Consider the following 19966-nt stretch of genomic DNA (forward strand, 5'->3'; position numbering starts at 1 on the left):
TACTGTATAGGATCAGGACAACACATACTTTTAAGCTAATCTCTTCTTGTGAACAATTTCTTTGAGCCATCAGGCCCGCCGGGAAGGATGGGCAAACTGAGGCAACCGCGGATAAGATGTTTTCCTGGTAGTTTTCAGGCAAATAGGGGCTAAGCTTCAGAAGGTCACAGCGCGACACTGTCCCCTGGGCTCAGGGCCTCAGGAGGTTTCGCGGGGCGTTCGGGGGCGGAACCCGTCGACCTAAGTTCACTAGTGTACCCCGACACCTTTCCGCGGTGATTCCGTACTTCCGGGAAGGCTTGCGTACACGCCCCCTCATTTAGGAGGAGTACTACTCTGTACTATGGGGTGCCTCTCATGAGGCGATGGCTCTAGGTTCGAGATGCGACGAGAAGGCGGCTAATGGAGAGGCGGGAACCGTAGCACAGAGGATAGCTGAGCGGGTGGACGCGCGAGGACAGTTAAGAGGCCACGCTAGAGGCTGAACCAATGGTCCGCTCGGAGCTCCGCCCCCTCCATGCCTGCTTAGTGCGCACGCGCACCCGTCATCCGGGTGCCGCTGCAGGTTGCGCTGGAGCTGAGTCGGGGGCGTGGTCCCCGCGGGGGGCGTGGTCAGCGGCTCATTGTGCGCAGCGTAGCGCGGCGCCGCTGGCCGCCCGGGCCAGGGTTGGAAGTTGGTGCTGCCGCGGCCACCGCCTCCACCGCCGCTGCCTCCTCCTCCGCCGCCGCCGCCCTGCAGCCCACTCGCTGCCTCGGCAGCGCGTTGCTTTCCCAAGATGGCTGCCGCTGCCGCTGCCGGGGCCGTGGTAGCCTCGGCCGCCTCAGGGCAGGCAGAAGGGAAGAAGATCACCGAGCTGCGGGTCATCGACCTCAGGTCCGAGCTGAAGCGCCGCAACTTGGACATCAACGGGGTCAAGACGGTACTGGTCTCCCGGCTGAAGCAGGTGAGGCCCGGACGCTGCGCGCAGGGCAGCGTAGGCCGCGCCGTTTAGCTGCTGCGCTTCCGCGGTCGGGGCGGACCGGGTGGCGCCTGTGCGTGCCGGGCGCGCGAGGCCCGCGCCTCCGCGAGGAGCCTGGCTTTCCAGCAACCTCGCGAGCTGCCGCCGGTCGCGCCCCCTGCCTCCCCTGGGACGCCCCCTCCGTCGGCTCCGCGGCCTGCGGAGGGTGGAGCTGCAGACCCTGGGCGGCGCTGGGTACCCCGGCCTTCGGGCGGTGCGGAGCGCGTGCATCGCTCGGTCTCCGAGGCGATGGTTAGTTTGCTGACTTGACCGAAGTTACCGTTTAATTGTGCCCAACCGTTTCTTCACCCTGTTGGGAGAAATCGGTAGTGGGAGTTGATGAGTGGATGAGAAGGAATGTTCATCTTTTTTTCCATTAGGTTTTTAACTGATTTATTTTTAATTTTTAATTTCTGATTGCATCAGCGTAATCATCCACGTTCTCAGTCCTGTTAAGCTTTCAGGTTTATTCTCGTGAAACCTTGGAATCGGAGAGGGTAACAAGTGTACGCAATACACGTTAGGAAAACTCTTCATTATTTAAGAAGCTACAGACTTTTCTGTAATAAAACATATTTAGGTTCTTGTTCAGTATATGTATCATGTAACCATCGCCTGGGTGGAATCTAAGTTCCATGACATTTCAGTACTCAATACCCCCACCCCCACCCCTTTCTGTGTAGCATAATTACTCGTTTGTGAAGTCGGTTTGTAAAATAACTGGCAATTCTAATGTCTTGAGGCTGGAGGTTTGCTAATATATTTTCATTAAGTTTTTATAAAATAAGTTTAGATAGTTTGTGTAGCATATTAACTTCTCTTTCTAATGTAGGCTATTGAAGAGGAAGGAGGCGATCCAGATAATATTGAATTAACTGTTTCAACTGATACTCCAAACAAGAAACCAACCAAAGGCAAAGGTTGTTACGAGTTCTGAACATATTTTACAATATATTTTGGTTATCTAACTTGGCTCTGCTCCTGTCCCACTCGCCCTGTTTGTATAGTGCTACTCTTTGCTATTCCCCTCTGGCACTCTGCCTTCTTGGGTCAAGGAAGAAAAGTTACTGTTACCAGGCTCCGAGTAACTTGCAGCCTTTCAGATTCGGCTGAAGATGACCAGAAAGTGAGAATGTTCTTTATTGGTTCTGGAGAAAGGTACAAAGTTACATTGCATACTGATCCTTCATAGTAGGAATGTCTGAAGACTAAAATACAGTTTGATCCGTGTCTACCTTGCCCCACAATTGGCAGAGTTTTGGTGAAATTCCTACCAGACCTTTCCTTGGCTCTTTGCTGTTCTCTAGTATATTCAAGTTCTGTAACCTTTATGTTTAGTGTTTTAATTGACATACTGGTTATTTCGCATTTATTCCAATATGTAGTCTAGTAATTTTCAATGAAATTCAAAAGACCATCGATCATACTAACAAAAGCAAAAACCCCAGGACTCATTAGCTTTAAAGAAGTTTTAAGATACGGGGATAGTAAAGGTTTTTAATGTTGTAACTTTTAAATTGGGCTCTGTGTATTTCCAGGGCAGAATGATCTGGTGTGAATAGTGAAAGGTAATTTTAAATGAGTATTTTGATAATAAATGGGAATTAGTTATTCTTAAAAACATCTGGTGAGTATAATCATATTTGAATAGTTGCAGATTACCTCTTCTCATGAGGCACTGTGACAGAGGATAGACAAATAGCTCTCTGATGCCTGGTCTCTTTAGTTTCCAGGCAGATTATGTCATGAACTCCTGTGTCATTTTGTTAATAACGTAACTTTCTTTACTGCCATATTTGATCTATCACAGTTGTAATGGGAATAAGATAATTAAATAGGCCAGGTGGTGGTGGCACACAATTTTAATCCAAACACTTGGGAGACAGAGGCAGGCAGATATCCAGTTGGGGGCCAGCCTGGTCTACAGAATAAGTTCCAGACAGCAAGGGCTACAGAAACCCTGTCTCCAAACCCCCAAAAAAACCAAACCAAACTAAAACCCAGATGATTGAATTTTAGTAGAAAAGAATCTTCAATTTTGATCTAAAACACTATGTCTCAGGACCTGGTCAGCTAACTATTTGAGATTTCTTGATTCAAGAGTTCCCTGTGTGTGCTGATAGAAATTAAAAAGGGGTAAGGGTTTCCTGGGTCAATAGGAATGCCAGTATGGCGTTACAATTTTAGAAGATTAACTAAGTCGTCTTGAAGACCTGAGGCTTTTAATTTAGAGAGATACATTCCTATCACCTTGGAAGCTTCTGGTGAAGTAGTTGTTTTATATGAAAAAGAAGTATGTCGTGGTCAGGAATGACCATGTTTTTATATAGGTTTCTGATTCACATTATTTATTTGGTGTATTATGAGAGCTGACAAGCTGTGTTTCAAGTTACTGGTTTTAACACTGATCATGCCGTCTGACTTATTCAGTTCACACATGCTTTTATTGTTTGATTTTGAAATTTTTGTTTTATATTTGCAGCTCTGGGTATATAGATACATACATGTGTATATATGTAATAAATATATATGTAAAAAACTAAAAAACAATGTATGTTCGGTTTTGGGGTAAGACTCTGGGCCATGCCGTGGGTTCAATCCCTATCACTCTTTTTCCTCCACCTAAAATATGTTAAATGACTGTGCTCAGACAGGTTAGAGGAAAAGGAGTTTATAATCTTAAATACAGAACTGAACAGCTACAGGGACAAAAGTCCGTGGTGTGGATTACATTGTAGAGGACTCTGGTATTTGTAATAACATGTAGCTAATATCAAATAGTTTATGTCTTGGGTTGGTTCTCAGTTTTTTACAGTCTCTTTCCTGGGAACTTTTTAATAAGTAACCAGATGAAAGCTTCTGTTGAGAGTCACTATCATATTACTTGGGTGTGTATTCAGAAAGCAGTTAAACAGGTAGAGCTAATGCTTCCTGCCTTGTTTCAGAGATACTGTATCTGTTTTCTTTTAGATTTTCAACCTTTAAAATTACTGCTAAACTTTAGCAAATTATGTATTTAATCAGCACACCGTTCAGCATTAAATATAATACCTTAATTGGTATTGAAACTAGTTTTCAGTGCTTACAGGTTTTAAAAAACTGTAGGATTTTCCCCTATAGAAATAAGTATAATATAGATTTTGGTTTGCACAAACATCTGAAACCTAATATTTTTGTGAAAAAATAACACAGATAATACTATATTTTTATTCTGTGAAACTTTCCAAAATTACCAACTAGGATGATATAACAGCCACAGAGCACATTCCTAGTAGTTCAATCCCAGTGCATGGTTATTTTGCCCACTACCTGCTTTATAGTGTGTCGGATGTTAGTCACTGGCAAAACTGGAGTGAGAGGTGCGGTGAGCACAACATTTCACAGCTGCTTCTCCCGTGCCTGCTAAACTGAAAGCTCTGTGATATATATCAGTGAAGTCCCAGGGTATAATCTTTATACCTCTAATGGCCAGAGGCAAGTAATGTGTGCTCAAATGTTTATTGAATACATTTTGAAGGCTATTGTCTTTGTAACTATTACTTTCTAAAATACTTCTTGCTGCCTGTTTCACTTGGATATTTGTAGGAAGCATTTATACAGGCATTTGTAGTCTGTCAGGTTGTCTCAGGATCACAGTGCTTTCTTCTTATATACACACTATGTGAAGTGTGCTTTGAGACCACACAGCTCACTGCACTGCTCTGTTTGTTACTAAACTGGAGCTGCATTGGAAAGCCTCCTGACCCTTGATGGAATGTCATCTAGTATCTGGATCCTATGTCATTTTCATTTCACAGAGCTAGTTCATTTGTCTCAGCCATTAAACATATTTATCGCTAAGATATTCTTGTACCTTTTCCAGCTGCGATATCAAACACAGTATGTGCCAGGATAGCACTTTGCTGCCAAGGCACTCATCTTAGGGATTCTATGTCACATGCTGAAAGCTATGAGTTCACTTCCATTTTATGAACTCATAAAATAAACTGTTGATTCTATATGCATTTCAAAAAAGAAATCTTAGTACTGTTGATGGCACGAGATTTTAATGAAAAGATTGAATGGCTTAGAGCTCATGTAGATTATTGATTTATTTAATCAGCCATTCTTCTGACAATGAAAGGACCTCAGTGTTGTCAGCTTCTGGAGTGAACTGTGCAGATCCTAAGCTGCACAGCCTTTGTCGCCTCTGTGTCAGCCCTTTGACGCTGGAATAGTTTAGTGTTTTCCAGGTCATAAAGGTGGAATGTTTTTGTTTTTTTAATCAGATAATCCAGAAAAATATAAAAGGACAAAAATAGCTCATAGTCCTACTATCTTGAATGTCATTCTGTTCAAATATTCTTTTTTTACTTAACATTTTTTTAAAGATTTGTAAAATTTTGTCTCTGTGGGGTTTTGCCTAAGTGTCTTCATGTGCATCACATGCATGATTGAAGAAATCAGAAGCCATTCGATGCCTTGGAACTATTACTGATTCTGGAGTTACATGTAACCAAATGGCCTTTCAATGCCCACCCCAGCTCTGAATAATGACAGAGACTTAAATTTATTATAAACTTTAGGCACGATGGTTGTGCAGATTCTCAGCTATTCCAACATGACAATACTACTGTTCTGGCCTACATTCTGCCCTGTGGCTCTTGTTCATTTTAGCTCCTGTTTCAGGCCAGAAGGTTCTCCCTTAATTCTCCAGCCCAGCCATTGACTGTTCAGCTCTTTAGTTGGCCAATCAGAAGCTGATGGAGAACAGCATTTACAAAAGACTTAAGGTGGGAGTATGTGTTTCATAATAATGACAATACACAGAAACCAGCATTTGAGTAATAGAAGGAAATCTACTACCGTACACAAAAACATCACTCCAACAGTTACTGAAGGTTCTCAGCCCCCATGTGGGTGCTAGGAACCCATCTTGGGTTCTCTAGAAGAACAACAGGTGAGTCATCACTTCTGGCCTGTTGTTTCTTTTTCAACAACTGAAATAAGTGCACATGATACACTTGGTGCTCTGTTACCGTGCTTCTACATGGTAGGTTGAAAACCATCCCTTTCCTCTCATTTTCCTTACTCTGGTCTTGTTCGTTAGTGACACCCATCACCTAAGTAGTCTATACTCTGCACTAAAGTCATTGGAGTTTTCAGAAACAGACACCAGGTTTCCAGTTCTTTGAGGCTTAGTTTTCATGCTTTCTTGGCGCAGACACCAGTCTTCTCCAAAGCAGCCAGATGGTTCTCATGTGCAGCCAGGGCCGTAGTACTTTTTCTGGGTGGTTTTATTCTCCAAAACCTTTCACATGGCTTTTGTTTGATTCTCACAGATGTGTTGAAATGTAAGCAAAACTTAAGAAATACATAATAGTTTTATTTAGATTTATTTTATTTTATTTGTGTTTTGCCACTTGTATGTGACTGTGTACCTGTGTGCCTGAAAGAGGCCAGAAGAGTCATTATAGCCCCTGAAGCTGGAATTCTGGAGAGTTGTGAGCCACCCTGGGTCCCACCCTGCATCCTCTTCAGGAGTAGCTTGTACTCTTAATCCCTGAGCCATCTTTCCAGCCCTAGAGCTGTTTTTAGTTGATAGCCATAAACTTAGCCATGCCTATTAGGAGCCCAGTTAGGTCTTACTATTTTGCACATGTACTTGTTTTGTTATTTTCTCCTAGGGTCAGTCTAGAATCTGGGGCCTCACACATGCTAGGCGGGGGTTCTGCTCCTGATCTATATAACCTTGGCCCTTTCACCGACTCCAAAAATCTTGGGTGTTTGTTCTAATTATCTTTAGATGACAGATTTAGGAGACTTTAAAGATAAATACTTTGGATATTGATTTGTTTTGATGATTGTGAATCACCTTTGATATAACACATATGCATCTATGTGCATAAATATATGTGTATTTATGTTTTTAAAAAATCAAACTCATTCAGTGACTGTTGTATTTAAGAGAGGGTACGAAGACTTTCAGAAATTTTGTTCTATTTGTAAAATGCTAATTAGTAGAATCTAAAATATAACTGGGTTTTTTTGTTTGTTTGTTTTTTTGTTTGTTTGTTTTTTTGTTTTGTTTTATTTTGATGTATCCCTGTAATCCCAACTTGGGAAGGGGACAGTGGGTTTAATTTTGAGGCCATCCTGAGCTATATAGGGAGACTATCTCAAGAATAAAGTAAAATAAAATAAGAGTACCTAAAACTCATGCCAGTAGTTGCCATACGGCAAGATTTCTGGTTTAAATATTGTATGTTGGGGCTGTCAAGGTGGTTCAGTGGTAAAGGTGTCTGCTACTGTACAACCTGAGTTTGATCCCTGGGACTCATATGGTGGAAGGAGAAAACTGACTCCTGTTACACACGCACCAGGGCATGTGCTCATACACAGATACATAAAATAAAATAATGAAAAAAGTTCTAGGCTGCTGCATGATTTTGGGAGGAGGTTTTGGCTGGAAATGTCAATGATCATTTGGAAACCATATTCTTTCCAACAGAAATTTTGTAACTAAGCTTTCTTCCCCTTCCCTACACTAGGGATGGGACTCAAGGCTCTATGTCTGTTAGGCCAGAGCTACACCACTGAGCTTTATAACTCTGTCCTCATCTGTATTTCATAGTAACGTCTCTGTTTAAAGGGTAAAGTTACTTGGAAAAATTACTTTAAAATCTACTTAAGTGGATTTTGTTTTGTAACCTTTTCTGAACTTAAAGATTGTAAACCTTGATAAGGACCAATTTATCTTTGGAGAAGAAAAAGCAGTTTGTAACCAAGAACCTTTATATCTATTTCTGAAATGTATAAGTTGTGAAAACTAAAAGTTTTGTGGTAAAAGCCAGCTCTTTATAATCTAGATTTATCCTATTTGATGTAACCATTTATATACTTAATTAAACAAATACTTTTATATTCTTTTCTATTTTGAGACAGTTTCTTTGTGTAGCCCTGGCTGTCCTGTAAGTCACTCTGTAGACTAAGCTGGCCTTGAACTCATTTATCTCCCGCTTCTGCCTCTCAAGTGCTGATTGAAGACATGTGCCACCATATGCAGATAGGTGCAAACATTTCTGATGATTGTGAGAGAAGTCTAACTTAGTAAGTGGGACACTTAGAGTACTCTTCACTCATGCAAAGCCTCTCAGTGTGCAGTTCTTAGACATGAGTCGGCTCAAGGCTTTATTAAGAAATTATTGCCTGGGGTTGGGGATTTAGCTCAGTGGTAGAGCGCTTACCTAGGAAGCGCAAGGCCCTGGGTTCGGTCCCCAGCTCCGAAAAAAAGAACCAAAAAAAAAAAAAAGAAATTATTGCCTACACAGTGTCATTCACAGACTGTTTCCAGTTTTGACAACTTTGGTTTATGTTTTTTACTTAAATAGCATTTTGAAAGTTGGGCCTGGCGGCACACACCTTTATCTGGCACTTGGGAGACAGAAGCAGGGCGGTCTCTGAGTTCCAGGGCAAGCCAGGGCAACACAGAGAAACCTTGTCTTGAAAAGCAAGAAAACAAAAAAAATTAGCATTTTGATGAAGTATATACATTTCAAAATAGTTACTTAGCTCAAGATGTGATATTTCACTTTCTATTTTTTTTCGGACAATGTTTACTGACTAAAGCATTAAAAAGTGATGTGTGCAATCTTCATTACTTTGAGTTAGCTTTCATTGTCGGCATGCCTTTTTCCTTTGAGCCAGTTTGTCTTTCGGTGGTACATTCCAGGTTTCCTGAAGGACAAAGGAAGATGTCTGTAGGGCCTTGCTAGCACAGGGTTCAGTGGCATAGACAGAAATGGTTACCAGCTGAATAAAGTGTGCTAAATGTAGTTTTACTGGAATTTATTTATTCTTGAAGTCCTTTCCCATCTGTGACTGTACAAAAACCTATAGATATAATTTATAGCATCAGTTAAAGCTAGTGTAGCCTTGTTAACGGGAGACTTTGACTTCTATGTTACCTCTTACCTTTATCCCAGTTGGGCCTAGTAGAAGTCTAGACCTTGGGCGTACTAGTGTCCAACCTGTGACTTAGCCTGTTATGATCAGTCAGGAGTTGTGGGAACACCTGTTGGCTGTAGTGCCAATCCAGGATTTCTCCTGTATGGTGCACGTGGTAACTTATGCAGGTTAGTTGTATTTGTGTAGAGTGGTAATAACTTTTTATAGAGGTAACAGTTACAAAGTTACAATATAGTTTCAAATTCAGCATTAGTTAAATAAACCCAGAGTTACAGATTATGAAAGTGATCAAAAGCTAGTGAATTTTCCGTTTTCTCAAATGCTATGTATGGCAGTCTCACTGTGGTGTTGCCCAATTTTGTCCTTGTAGTTTTCAAGTTTATAAGGAGATAGTAACCATCTAGTAGTAGTGCTTTTGTGTAAAATGACATCTAGAAACAGCTTAGAGCTCTCTTTGTATCCTCCACTACCTCTTCTTGACTGTGTGTCCTAGTGCAAGTTACTTAATTGTTGTGAGTTTCACAGTTTTCTTCTTTGGTTTTGTTTTTTGTTGTTTTTCAAAACAGGGTTTCCCTGTGTAGCCCTGGCTGTCCTGGAACTCCCTCTGTAGGTCAGACTGCCCTTGAACTCAGTGATCCACTTGCCTCTGCCTCACGAGTGCTAGGTTCAAAGGTGTGCGCCATTACCACCCAACTCAGTTTACATTTTTAAAGACTTGACTTTGGAGCCTTTACTACAGGAGAAGAAATAGTTAGCACTTGATACATTTTAGCTCCTGAATGGCTTCTGGGAATGGAATTGAGCTTGGCTTAAATACACTCTTCAGCCTGAGTTTTCTAGTTTGTGGAATGAGTGCTTCAGATTAGGTAGTAGATTGAAAAGCATAAGTGTATGCGACTATAGAAGCACTCCTTGTAGAGTCTGGACAACAAACAGGAAGCATGTAAGCAGCATCAGTGACTACTGCATGGCTTGAATTTCCAACCCCAGTAAGCTCATATAAAAACCATACAATCCACTTATTGTTAATTATAAGCCTAGTATTAATCATTCACTGTATTAATTTATTCCCCAGCTATGAGACCCCACTTGCTACTTGTGGTTTCCCCTGGCCTCATGGTTCTGGTCCACCATGGCTTCCTCCTGCTCTTCTTCTGTCCTCTCTCCCCTCTCTTACTCTTCTGCCTCTCTATCTGTACCCGTTCTCAATCCTCCAGTTCTACATTCCCCCTCCACTGCCCAGTCAAGGCTCTAGCCTTTATTGACCAGTTAAAATGAAGAGAAGGTTTACAGATCATTACCTGAGTACATGATGGGCTGCTTGTCAGGCCAACCCCTCTTGAGGAAGCAGAGTTAACGTCAGCATATAATTAGCATTAGGACAACCCACAACATTTTCCTCTTTTTGTCCAATTAAAAAGGTTCTTCCCCATATGGTAACAAACAATATATAGTAGGAGCTATTTTGAAGCAATAATAAAACTATTAAGTATTAAGTATGAATTACACTTATAATGTCAGTCCATCATACTTGGCAATCAAGATAAAGTCCTATCCTAACTAAAAGAGTTTACGGTTCCATACCTCAGTCATGTTTGATTTTAACTTGTATTACCATCTGAAAAAACATCATCTTTCATGTTAACTAAAGTTCAGTTATGAGACTGTAACTAGTCTTTACCCCCATCAGAGATCTCAGAAGGAAGTAAGTATAACCTGAATATGTAGGAAGCACAAAGATAAAGGTTCCAAAGTTAGTGTAAATTGTAGAGACATCTGACTGCCTGGACAGTCCCCAATAGTCCTTAAAATGTTGGAGCATCTGTCTTCAGTCTTCTGGCCCAGAACCATCTGACAGATTTAAGTGAAGCAGGAATTATGAAGGGCTAGCTTACCCTGTCTTGGCAGAGCTTAGCAGTTGACTATCCTGCATCCAGTTTGCCTTTTTTTGGACAGCATTTTGTCTGTAGATGCAATTAAGGCAATTCTTGCCCAATGGCTAGCTTGCCGTAATTGGAGCAACTCCATATGGGGGTAATGATGCTCAATATCTTCTTTGAAGTGGGATGGGAATACTGTCAGGAGCAGACATGTCTCATCGTCAGAAACTGTCTTAATAATGAAATAACATTAAATGCCATATTCTGTGGATCTCTTGATGTTTTTGAAGATTATATAGCATAACTGAATTGTCAAACATTGATTATTCTTTTTTTTTTTTCTTTTTTTTTTTTCGGAGCTGGGGACCGAACCCAGGGCCTTGCGCTTTCTAGGCAAGCGCTCTACCACTGAGCTAAATCCCCAACCCCTGATTATTCTTATCTATTCACTTTGAGTGAATCTTGAAAACACTTATTGTAATTAACTAAGTTAGAATCCAATAGAACCATGAGTTTCACTATCTATTAACTTGCAGTACTTGGTCATCGTAAACAGTTTGTACTAGCAGCTGTTAAAAGGACTGGGTCTAATAAGCCTTGTATTTTTAAATGAGTTGCATAGACACAATGCCTATCTAAGAGTAACTATTAATTTTAAGTTTTGTATCAATATACAAAGACTTATACTAATGGAACCTTAGACCAGTATCAATATATAAATTCTGGACCAATGTAAGAAACTATATCTTCAATTTTGCATTAAATATAAGGATTCCTACTAATGTAAGATTATAGCTATACAATGCTTTAAGAGTATATTTAATATCCTATCCCTGTTTGTCTAATTTCTATACTATTACTATATTTCTCCTTTTCTTTTCCACTCCCCCTTCCTTTACCTAAGAAAGAAGGATAGAGAAGAGGAAAAGAAAGGTAGAAATCCCTGAATCTAAGCTGTCTAGTTTTCTTCCTGTCCAAAGGTAGAACATTTTCAAATTATCCCTTAAAAGGACAACATATCAATAATTCATAAAATAACCAGAACCGTCCACCCCAACCTCAGGAACTGGGGTGATGATCTTTTGATTGTTTCTTGCAGAATTGGGCTTAGAATTCTTTCCTAGGGGCCCAAAGGAAAATAGGAAAATTGGTTTTGTCAACGGAAGGCTAGCTGGTATCATTTGCTGTCCAGTCTCTATGTGCTGAAAAAAGTTCACAGCTTAGCTGAAGTCCTGCCTGTAACAGTCTGAAAGACTAGATGGGCAAACTAGCTGTTCTGGAAGTGTCCTGGCTAGTCTCTAGCTTTTACTGACCAGTTAAAATGGGGAGAAGGTTCACCTGAGATCACCTCAGTACACGATGGCCTGCTCTTCAGAGGCAGCAGGGAGGAAGCAGAATTAACATCAGAATACAAACAACATCTGAACAGCCAACAACAGCTGGTTCTTTTTGTTGAAGTGTAATTTGAGCTTCCTTTAAGTAAACTAAAGTGAGTGGGCTTCCCCTTGGAGTGAGCCTACTGGGTGCTTGTCTGTAAACTGCATCAGTCACTCCCTAGAACAATCAGTGCCTTGTTTGTGGGCCTAGAGACTCACACTGGAAAGGAGCGGTTAGCAAATGATATTGCTGGTTTGGAACACGCTACTTGGCCTCTAAGCTCCTTTTCTCTTTTGTAAAACAGTGGAGCCTGCCTCATGTACCCAAACATGCCTGGTAAAAAGTATTTTTAAAAAGTGCATTGTAAATTGTAAGACAGATTTTAATTACAAAAAGAAAGTACCTTGAAGCAACTAAAGGAGTTCTCCCTAAACCTTGTCCTCTAGGTTACTTGGGGGCGTGTATTTGTAGAGGGATACAGGCTTGAGGTTTTTAAATTTTTTTCCTCTTAAAATTAAAAAAAAATTATTTTTTATGTGTGTGTTGGCCTGCATGCCTCGTACTGGTGCACAGCATAAGAGGAGCTCAGGTCCCTTAGAACTGTAGTCGCAGATGGTTGTGAGGTGCTACGTGGGTACCGAGACTACAACCTGGGTCCTGTGCAAGAGCTGCAAGTGCTGTTAACTGCTGAGTCATCTCTCTGCCCTGGATATTTTTGTTAACAGATTCCCTTCTATAACGTAATAGAATAATTTAATAGCTCATTTGCATTCAGTTTTCAGAAAAGCAGCACCTTCGCTGTTAGCTTTCTTCAGCACTGGTAGATTTTAAAGAACAAGGACTGTGAAGTGGTTGCCCTTGAAGTCATTTCTATATTTAGATTTCATGCTTCTCATAGGCCTTTTTGATTGTTGGATAAAACACTAAAAAAGAATTTATGATAAAAATAATTGTAACTTTTTATGTACATTATAAGTTTATATGTTCCCTAAAATGTAGACACCAGTATTTTAAATAGGAAGGTCAAACCAAGGGTGGTAGTTCATGCATTGTAACCCCATCACTAGAAGGCTGAGGCAGGAGGATCACTGCCATTGTAAGGCCAGCCTGAGCTACATAGTGGGTTCCAGGCTAGCTAGGGCTATAGAGTGAGACCCTGTCTCAACTCCTTTCCTCTTTGAAAATATTTTTTTAAAGAAAAAAAAATATATATATTCTCACAGGCACGAGCTGTTCCTTGAGTAAATGAGAAGCGTAAGCTCCCAGTCTTAGTTATATTTGTAGGACAGTATGTTTCCTGTTAACACTCATGCGCAGAAAGGGTTTGGATTGAGAACATGTGAACGATGGGGGCCAGAGGTTAGAGGATGTGGAGAGGACCAGCTGTTTAGCATTTACCCTGGAGCTGGACTCTGTGGAGCTTGGTACAGGCAAGAGGAAGATGCCGTTTGGTTTTTGCCTCAGAAGGAAATATCCATTTTATGTTTCAAAAGAAGGTTACAATTTCGGTATTAAAGTTTCAGTAGCTGTGATTTTCTAAAGATGGCATTTATAGTACATTACAGATTTCTAGGTGATTTTTTGGGGGGCTATATTGAAGACACAAACTTAGCATTGGCTTTGTGGAATTTTTTTTTCTGAAAAACTAAAGTAGCACTCTTTAAATTCCACCAAATAACATAATTTTAAAAATGAAGGCTAAGCAGGGAAATGTTATGGTCTGCCAGGAAGCTGGGGATAGTCTGTATTTGGAAGTCAGTTTGGCCTTGTGTCAGCTCAGTATCATCTCGCCCTGATGCTAAAGTGGTCAGGACTGATGCACAGTGGGGGATAGTGTGTATCTAGAAGTCAGTTCTCCTGCCTTGCATCAGCTAAGCAGCATCTGACCCTGAAGTGGCCAGGATTGCTGTTCTGAGGCTTTGGGGAAAAGAGCGTCCAGGCAGCCACTGTATCAAATGACCTTTTCCCTTTGTGGGGAGGTGATATCCTGGAAACACAGCTAGGCAGTTTGTATCAACTGGCATGTTGCGAAGGTGAGGAGAGAGACTTCTGTCATGTAGTCCAGGTTAGCTTCAGACTTGAGAAATAACTTGAGTTCTTGATCCTCCTGCTTCCCCCTTCCACGTGACTGGGATTACAGGTGTGCACCATCATGATTGGCCAAGTGTGAGATTTTTATTTCAGATAAAGCTATTTAAGAGGTGGAGTGAGGATTTTATGGGCACTGAGTCTTGAATTTGGCTATAGGTATCTGATTACGTATATAGACTGTAAAATACTGTTGAAAGGTGCTACTGTTGGCAAAACGGAAGATAGAGAATGTATGTATATGAAGAAGATGTACCATTGGCATTAGGTGAGCTGAGATTGATGGGCTCTGGGCAGCATGCATGTCAGTGAGGTGGCATGGCTTTGGTAAAGCTTTTTTTGTTTTGTTTTTGGGTTTTTTGTTTAGGATAGCTATGTCCAGGTGTTTTTTGTTTGAATTAGCTTTGTAGAGGATTCTAGGAGTGAAGAGTGATAACAGCAGAGTAAGTGTAGAATGTTCTTTTCTTAAAGTAATAAAATACTGGTTGTTAGCCCATTTTCCTTCTTTCGCAGGTAAAAAACAAGAAGCAGATGAGTTGAGTGGAGATGCTTCTGTGGACGATGAAGCTTTTGTCAAGGTAAAGTGTCAATCATTAGGCTAAGGTGTTGCTGCTTGGATATTGACTGGAACAATAGACAGGGAAGTACATAGGTTAAAGAGACTTAAATATTGGCAGACCCATGAGCTCTCATAATTGAGGCATAAAAGAAGTAACCCTTTAGCTAAGAGAGACATGAAGAGAAACTTAGACTGGCGTGGTGGCACACACTTTTATTCCTAGCAGAGGCAGGCCTAGGTTACAACAGACCCTTGGAAAAAAGAAAAAAAGAAAAAAAAAGGTAAACCTAACCCATGTGTTTGGGCATTCGAGCGGGAATCTGTAGCAAGAGGGTCTGGGAACAAGCAGAATAATGGTGTTCGTTCCACCATGAAGGGTACTGGTTATATTTTTCAGTCTGTTAATTGCATTAACTTTTAAATACTATAATATGTAAGACTTTAAAACTGGAGAGGGAAAATTGCTGATGTGTTACTACCGAGTAAAGATTAAATAAAAAATGTTATGCCCTTTAAAGATAAATATATCATATCTTTTTTAACCAAAAGGAGAATGTACCTTAAAAAAGTAATTTACCGCAAAAACAGAATATTTAAGTAATAATGATTGGGGCGGTGGTATTCTGTGTATTCCAGATATAGAAGAACAAGTTATTTTAAGTTGTAGTTGGGTATTTTATTTTGTTTCTTTCAATGGAAAGTGGTGTGCTATTCATTGGGTCTAAAGGACTGTGGCATTTGCAGGTATTACTGATCACAGTTCTTTTTAAATCATATGCATTTTTATTCTCATTTATTCTGGGTTCTGTGTATAGTTAATTCACATTGTCACAGTTGTCTCTGGGTGTTTGTGTATTCTGCCACGAGGTCAGTTTATGTCCACTTCCTCTCCTGTAGCTCCTGCATCACAGTTCTGTGTCCTCTCTGTTTCCCACACATCACACCAAGCACAGACGGAAGCAGTTAGTTGAGAATAGATAGTTTTAGGAACTTTTCCCCAGGGAGCCACTAAACTGGTGACTGCATTTTATCAGCTCTTGTTGAGCCTTTAAGAACTCTTTAAGTTTTAGTATCTCTTATTCTTGTGCTCTGTCTTTCATTGGGTCCATTTCTTTTGTTATTTTCTCTTTTTACTAATGTGCAATTAAACAAAAATTGTAAGTTCAAAAACATTGCAATTTGTAAAAACTTAGGTTTCTGATTTTATATGCGTTGGTGTTTGTTTGCATGTGTGTTGGTGTGGGGATGTTGGATCCCCTGAAACTGGAGTTACAGATGGTTGTGAGCCACCATGTGGTTGCTGGGAACTTAACTTCAGTCCTCTGGAAGAGCAGCCAATGCTCTTCACCATTGAGTCATCTCTCCCGGCCCCCAGACTTCTCGTTTTGTACTGTTTTAATTTGTATCAGTCATTTGGAATGTTGGGGAAGACATGTGCTTCATTGAGGAGAGTAGTGAGATGGCCTATCTGCTGGGAAAGGTGCCTTGTAACAGCCTTAAAACAACTTGTGGAGATATCTAGAAGGGCAAAAGGGATTTTCTTTAGATAATTCTGTGTGAATGGACCTTTAGTTCTTAATATTTCTTTCTTCACTTTGAAAGTATATGTAAAGTATTTGATAAATAATTGAGTTTCTTTTCTTGCTTCTAGAATTGGTAATTTTGGAAACTTTTAGAATAGTGGTGGGTAAGTGGCACCTGATGCTAGTATAGCAGTTGTTTCTGTGGCAAAGTGAAATCCAGGGTTGCTTCAGAATGGCGAAGTCCCCTTCAGGCACTCCCTCTGTTGTTTGCTTCTGTGCTTCTGCCATCATCAGTTACCTATCCTGCCATCAGCTTCCAAGGCTTCCCTAGTCCAACCAGAACCCACTCTATGGTCACCATGCATTGTAGAACAGCATGGTCCTCTCTGCCCTCCTCCCTCACTAAGTCAGTCTTCCCTTTCTGTGGTCAGCTACAAATGGCGAGTAGACTGGGTTTTCCTTTTTAGCCCAGAAACAACTTCTTAAATCATCTTGATTCATGGCAAGAATAAGGAAGGCACTTCTATGGCCCTTCCTACCACCAAAATACCTTATTTCTATATTTTGAAGGAAACACAGACCTTGTACAGAGCTAATCCCACTCTGTGTCTCCCTTCTTATTTAAATTGATAGTGAGAAAATTTAAAACAAATACCTTTAAATGAATATTATGCATACTTTTCAGGAGTAGACTGATGCAGCAATTGGGAATTTATTATTAATTTGAAGTAAACTTCATATTTCTATATGCATATGACTTCCAGGCTCTTTGATATTAAATGAGACTGGCACATGGAGAATGTAGTTAGTTCACTTCTTAGAAGCTGTGCATACCTCTGGGCAGTTCTTATACTGTAGCTTGGTAACTCTTAAATACCTGAACTTGAGTACCTCTCTAGGATTCAGCTTGCTATTTCAGTGTGAAATCTGAGATTCAGTCATGGCTCATTGGCTTTGGTACTGACTACCTGTTTAAAAGACAGTCTATGTGACAGATGGAAATACTTGCGCTTTCATTCTGGGAATATCATGGAGTACAATCAAATCTGTGTAAATTTCCGAAAGTGTTTGGTGGATAACCCACACCACTTTGCCTCTAGTTGTACCAAATTTTCTTACCATTAAAAGGACTGTGAATTGGAGAATCAAGAGACACATGATCACGATGGAAATGACGAGCTAAAGGACTTGGAAGAATTTGGTGAAAATGAAGAGGAAATTGTGCATTCCCAGGAGTTGCTTTCTACAGAAGAGAACAAGAAAACCCATGAATTTATTGAGGCAGAAGCAATAGAAGATAGAGAAAAAGAGGACATCGAAAGTCAGGTCTTTAGCCAGTTTTGTTAAAACATGACACGGATACATTAAGATTTACTAGTAGAAAGTTTTTTGTTTTTTTTTCCTAGTTTGAGTTGGAGGTCTCAGAACTTGCAAAGTTTATTTATAAACTATTTAGAATCCTATCAACTAAGGCTTTTAAATTTTTTGCTTATTTTACATGTCATAAATTGCTGTTGATTCTATATTCTGCTTTTATATAACATGTCATAATGACTTCATAATTAAGCTACTTTCTGTGTGTCTAATGGCCTCTCTACAACCTTGGATATTTGAGGTTGGGGTTCTTTTCATGTCACTGGAAATGAGTGTGTCTATTTCACGCTGACCTTGCCAGTATTACTGGGTGATAGGGCCCTCCACCCCTTTTTTTCTGCTTTAGTAGGATAAAAAGTTATCTTTATTATCAAGGGTAAGAAAATTAAAGTTGAATTAAAAAGCAGTTTTCAGATATTCCTTTAAACCAGACCACTTGTCCTGCTTTGAAGTATGATAGATCTTAGGAAAACCATTGGAGTATAGGGAATGAGGACTGTAGTTACTCATAAAACACTTACCTCCTGCCTACCCTGGTAAGTGAGGGGCTCAAGAATTTTCTAATTATGAAGAGGCATGACTGATTTTTTTATGTTGTCATAGAGAGTGTAGCTTGAATTTCTGGTTTGATGCCCATAGTTCACAGTCTGAGGCAAATGATAACCAGGTGTGAGCATCAAAGCATTCCCACTGTACCCGACGGTTTGTAAAGCAAAGTTGTTGTATACCTTTTACTTAGGAAACTGAAGCTCAAGAAGGTGAAGACGACACCTTTCTAACAGCCCACGTAAGTTTGCACTTAGCTCCGTGAGTATGCATTGTGGGTGGAGGGCTGGGGAAGGCAGTCTTACATTTTTACTTTGTAGTTCTTTAATTCATAAAAGTGCCTTGTTTGATCCTGAATTTTGAATGTGATATGTATAAACTGTTGACAGCTGAAGGTTCCCGTGCCACAAATGTGATTAGGAGTTGGGGTTCCTATTATCTTTAGAGTTAGAAAGTTCAACTTTTGTATAAAATAGTAGAGACTTCTCAAAAAACAAACTTTGGGAAATCTATAATCTTTTTTTTTTCCCAATTGGGTATAAATAAATAACTTAGAACTATAATATCCTTTTCAATGCTTCGATTTTATTTGTTTGACATTGCTAAGGTAAACTTCAATAACAGTGGGAAAATTCTCTTGTTCTTGACATTGTTGTGTTTGGTGAATGTGGTGAATGTCCTGGTCCGTGTTATGCATAGTGTACATTTGAAAGTGTGATTTCCCCATGTTGGAAGCAACATCTACAGCTCAGTTTCTGCAGTGTTAATAACTGACCTCCGTCTCTTCATTTATTCACAAGGACCTGTTGTATTTTAACTTTTCATGAACCATGCCTTCAAATAGAGGCACTGTACCACTCACTGTTGACAAGATTGCTAGATTTAGGGAAATGGTGATCTAATGTGGGACTCTGAGTAGTGTCTGGTGAAGAGCAGTGACAGGAGAATGTGTTCAAACTGCAGAACTGGGGCTGGAGAGATGGCTCCAGGTTAGAAACATTTGCTGCTCGCAGAGGAGCTAGGGATCCCAACACCCACCTAGTGGCTCACAACCATCTGTTACTCCAGTCTTAAGGGAATAGAACACCTTCTGACCTCTAGTTGACACCAGACATGTACTTGATGCACAGACATAAATGCACCTTTTTTGTGGCTCTCTGGCCTTTGCCATGATGACCCTCACAGGTGCAGTGAGGTGACCTGTGACTCCCTGTTCATCTCAGTGGAAGAGAACTGACATTTCTGGAAGCAGTGTTTCTGGCTGCTTGTAATATTCAGGAATGGACCATTTAGACTGGGAGAGGCAGCAGGCCTGTTCTCTCTGTGCAAAGTCATCTCTGTATGATGTCGGAGCTCAAGCTTTATCAGATGCATGGAGTACTTTTCTAGATTACTAATTTTCAAAAAACTGGAGTTGAACTTTGTATTTTTGGCAACTAGCTTTTTGAGTTCCACTGCTGGGATGCTTTCATGGTTACAGAGACTGAGCTGCATGCCAGGGTGGTGTCTGTGACTCTGTTTACATCACAGGCTACTTCATGAGAACATGTTTAGCAGGAGGAAATAAAGCACTCGTGGAATGCTTGTCTTTCCCAAGGTTAAACAAATTTTTATGGGCTAGAATAAGCAAACCTTCCTGATAGAAAACAGTTACTTTAGAGACCAAGATATAGT

The 19966-nt window shown here is 40.4% G+C and overlaps 1 protein-coding gene across 30 annotated transcripts in view; it reads left to right on the top strand.

The window, feature by feature from the left end:
* Nucleotides 1-622: 622 nt before the first annotated feature.
* Sltm (SAFB-like, transcription modulator) overlaps nucleotides 623-19966 on the top strand; it is a 45133-nt gene continuing 25789 nt past the window's right edge. For 11 of the 30 annotated variants that reach the window (XR_015626639.1, XR_015626640.1, XR_015626641.1 and 8 more), the window contains exons 1-5: nucleotides 635-944; nucleotides 1831-1918; nucleotides 14804-14868; nucleotides 17501-17698; nucleotides 18486-18533. Coding sequence is in view for 19 of the 30 variants with exons in the window: in XM_087562136.1 (XP_087418262.1) it covers nucleotides 777-944; nucleotides 1831-1918; nucleotides 14804-14868; nucleotides 17501-17698; nucleotides 18486-18533 (567 nt within the window). In the remaining 11 variants the exon portion in view is untranslated. Of the gene's footprint in view, nucleotides 945-1094; nucleotides 1251-1830; nucleotides 1919-14803; nucleotides 14869-17500; nucleotides 17699-18485; nucleotides 18534-19966 lie in introns of those variants that run through there. The other 19 variants (XR_015626642.1, XR_015626643.1, XM_087562140.1 and 16 more) reach the window with 5 other exon arrangements.

The sequence above is a fragment of the Rattus norvegicus genome, chromosome 8, assembly GCF_021556685.1.
Source record: "Rattus norvegicus strain SHRSP/BbbUtx chromosome 8, alternate assembly SHRSP_T2T, whole genome shotgun sequence".
NCBI classification, from domain to species: Eukaryota; Metazoa; Chordata; class Mammalia; order Rodentia; family Muridae; genus Rattus; species Rattus norvegicus.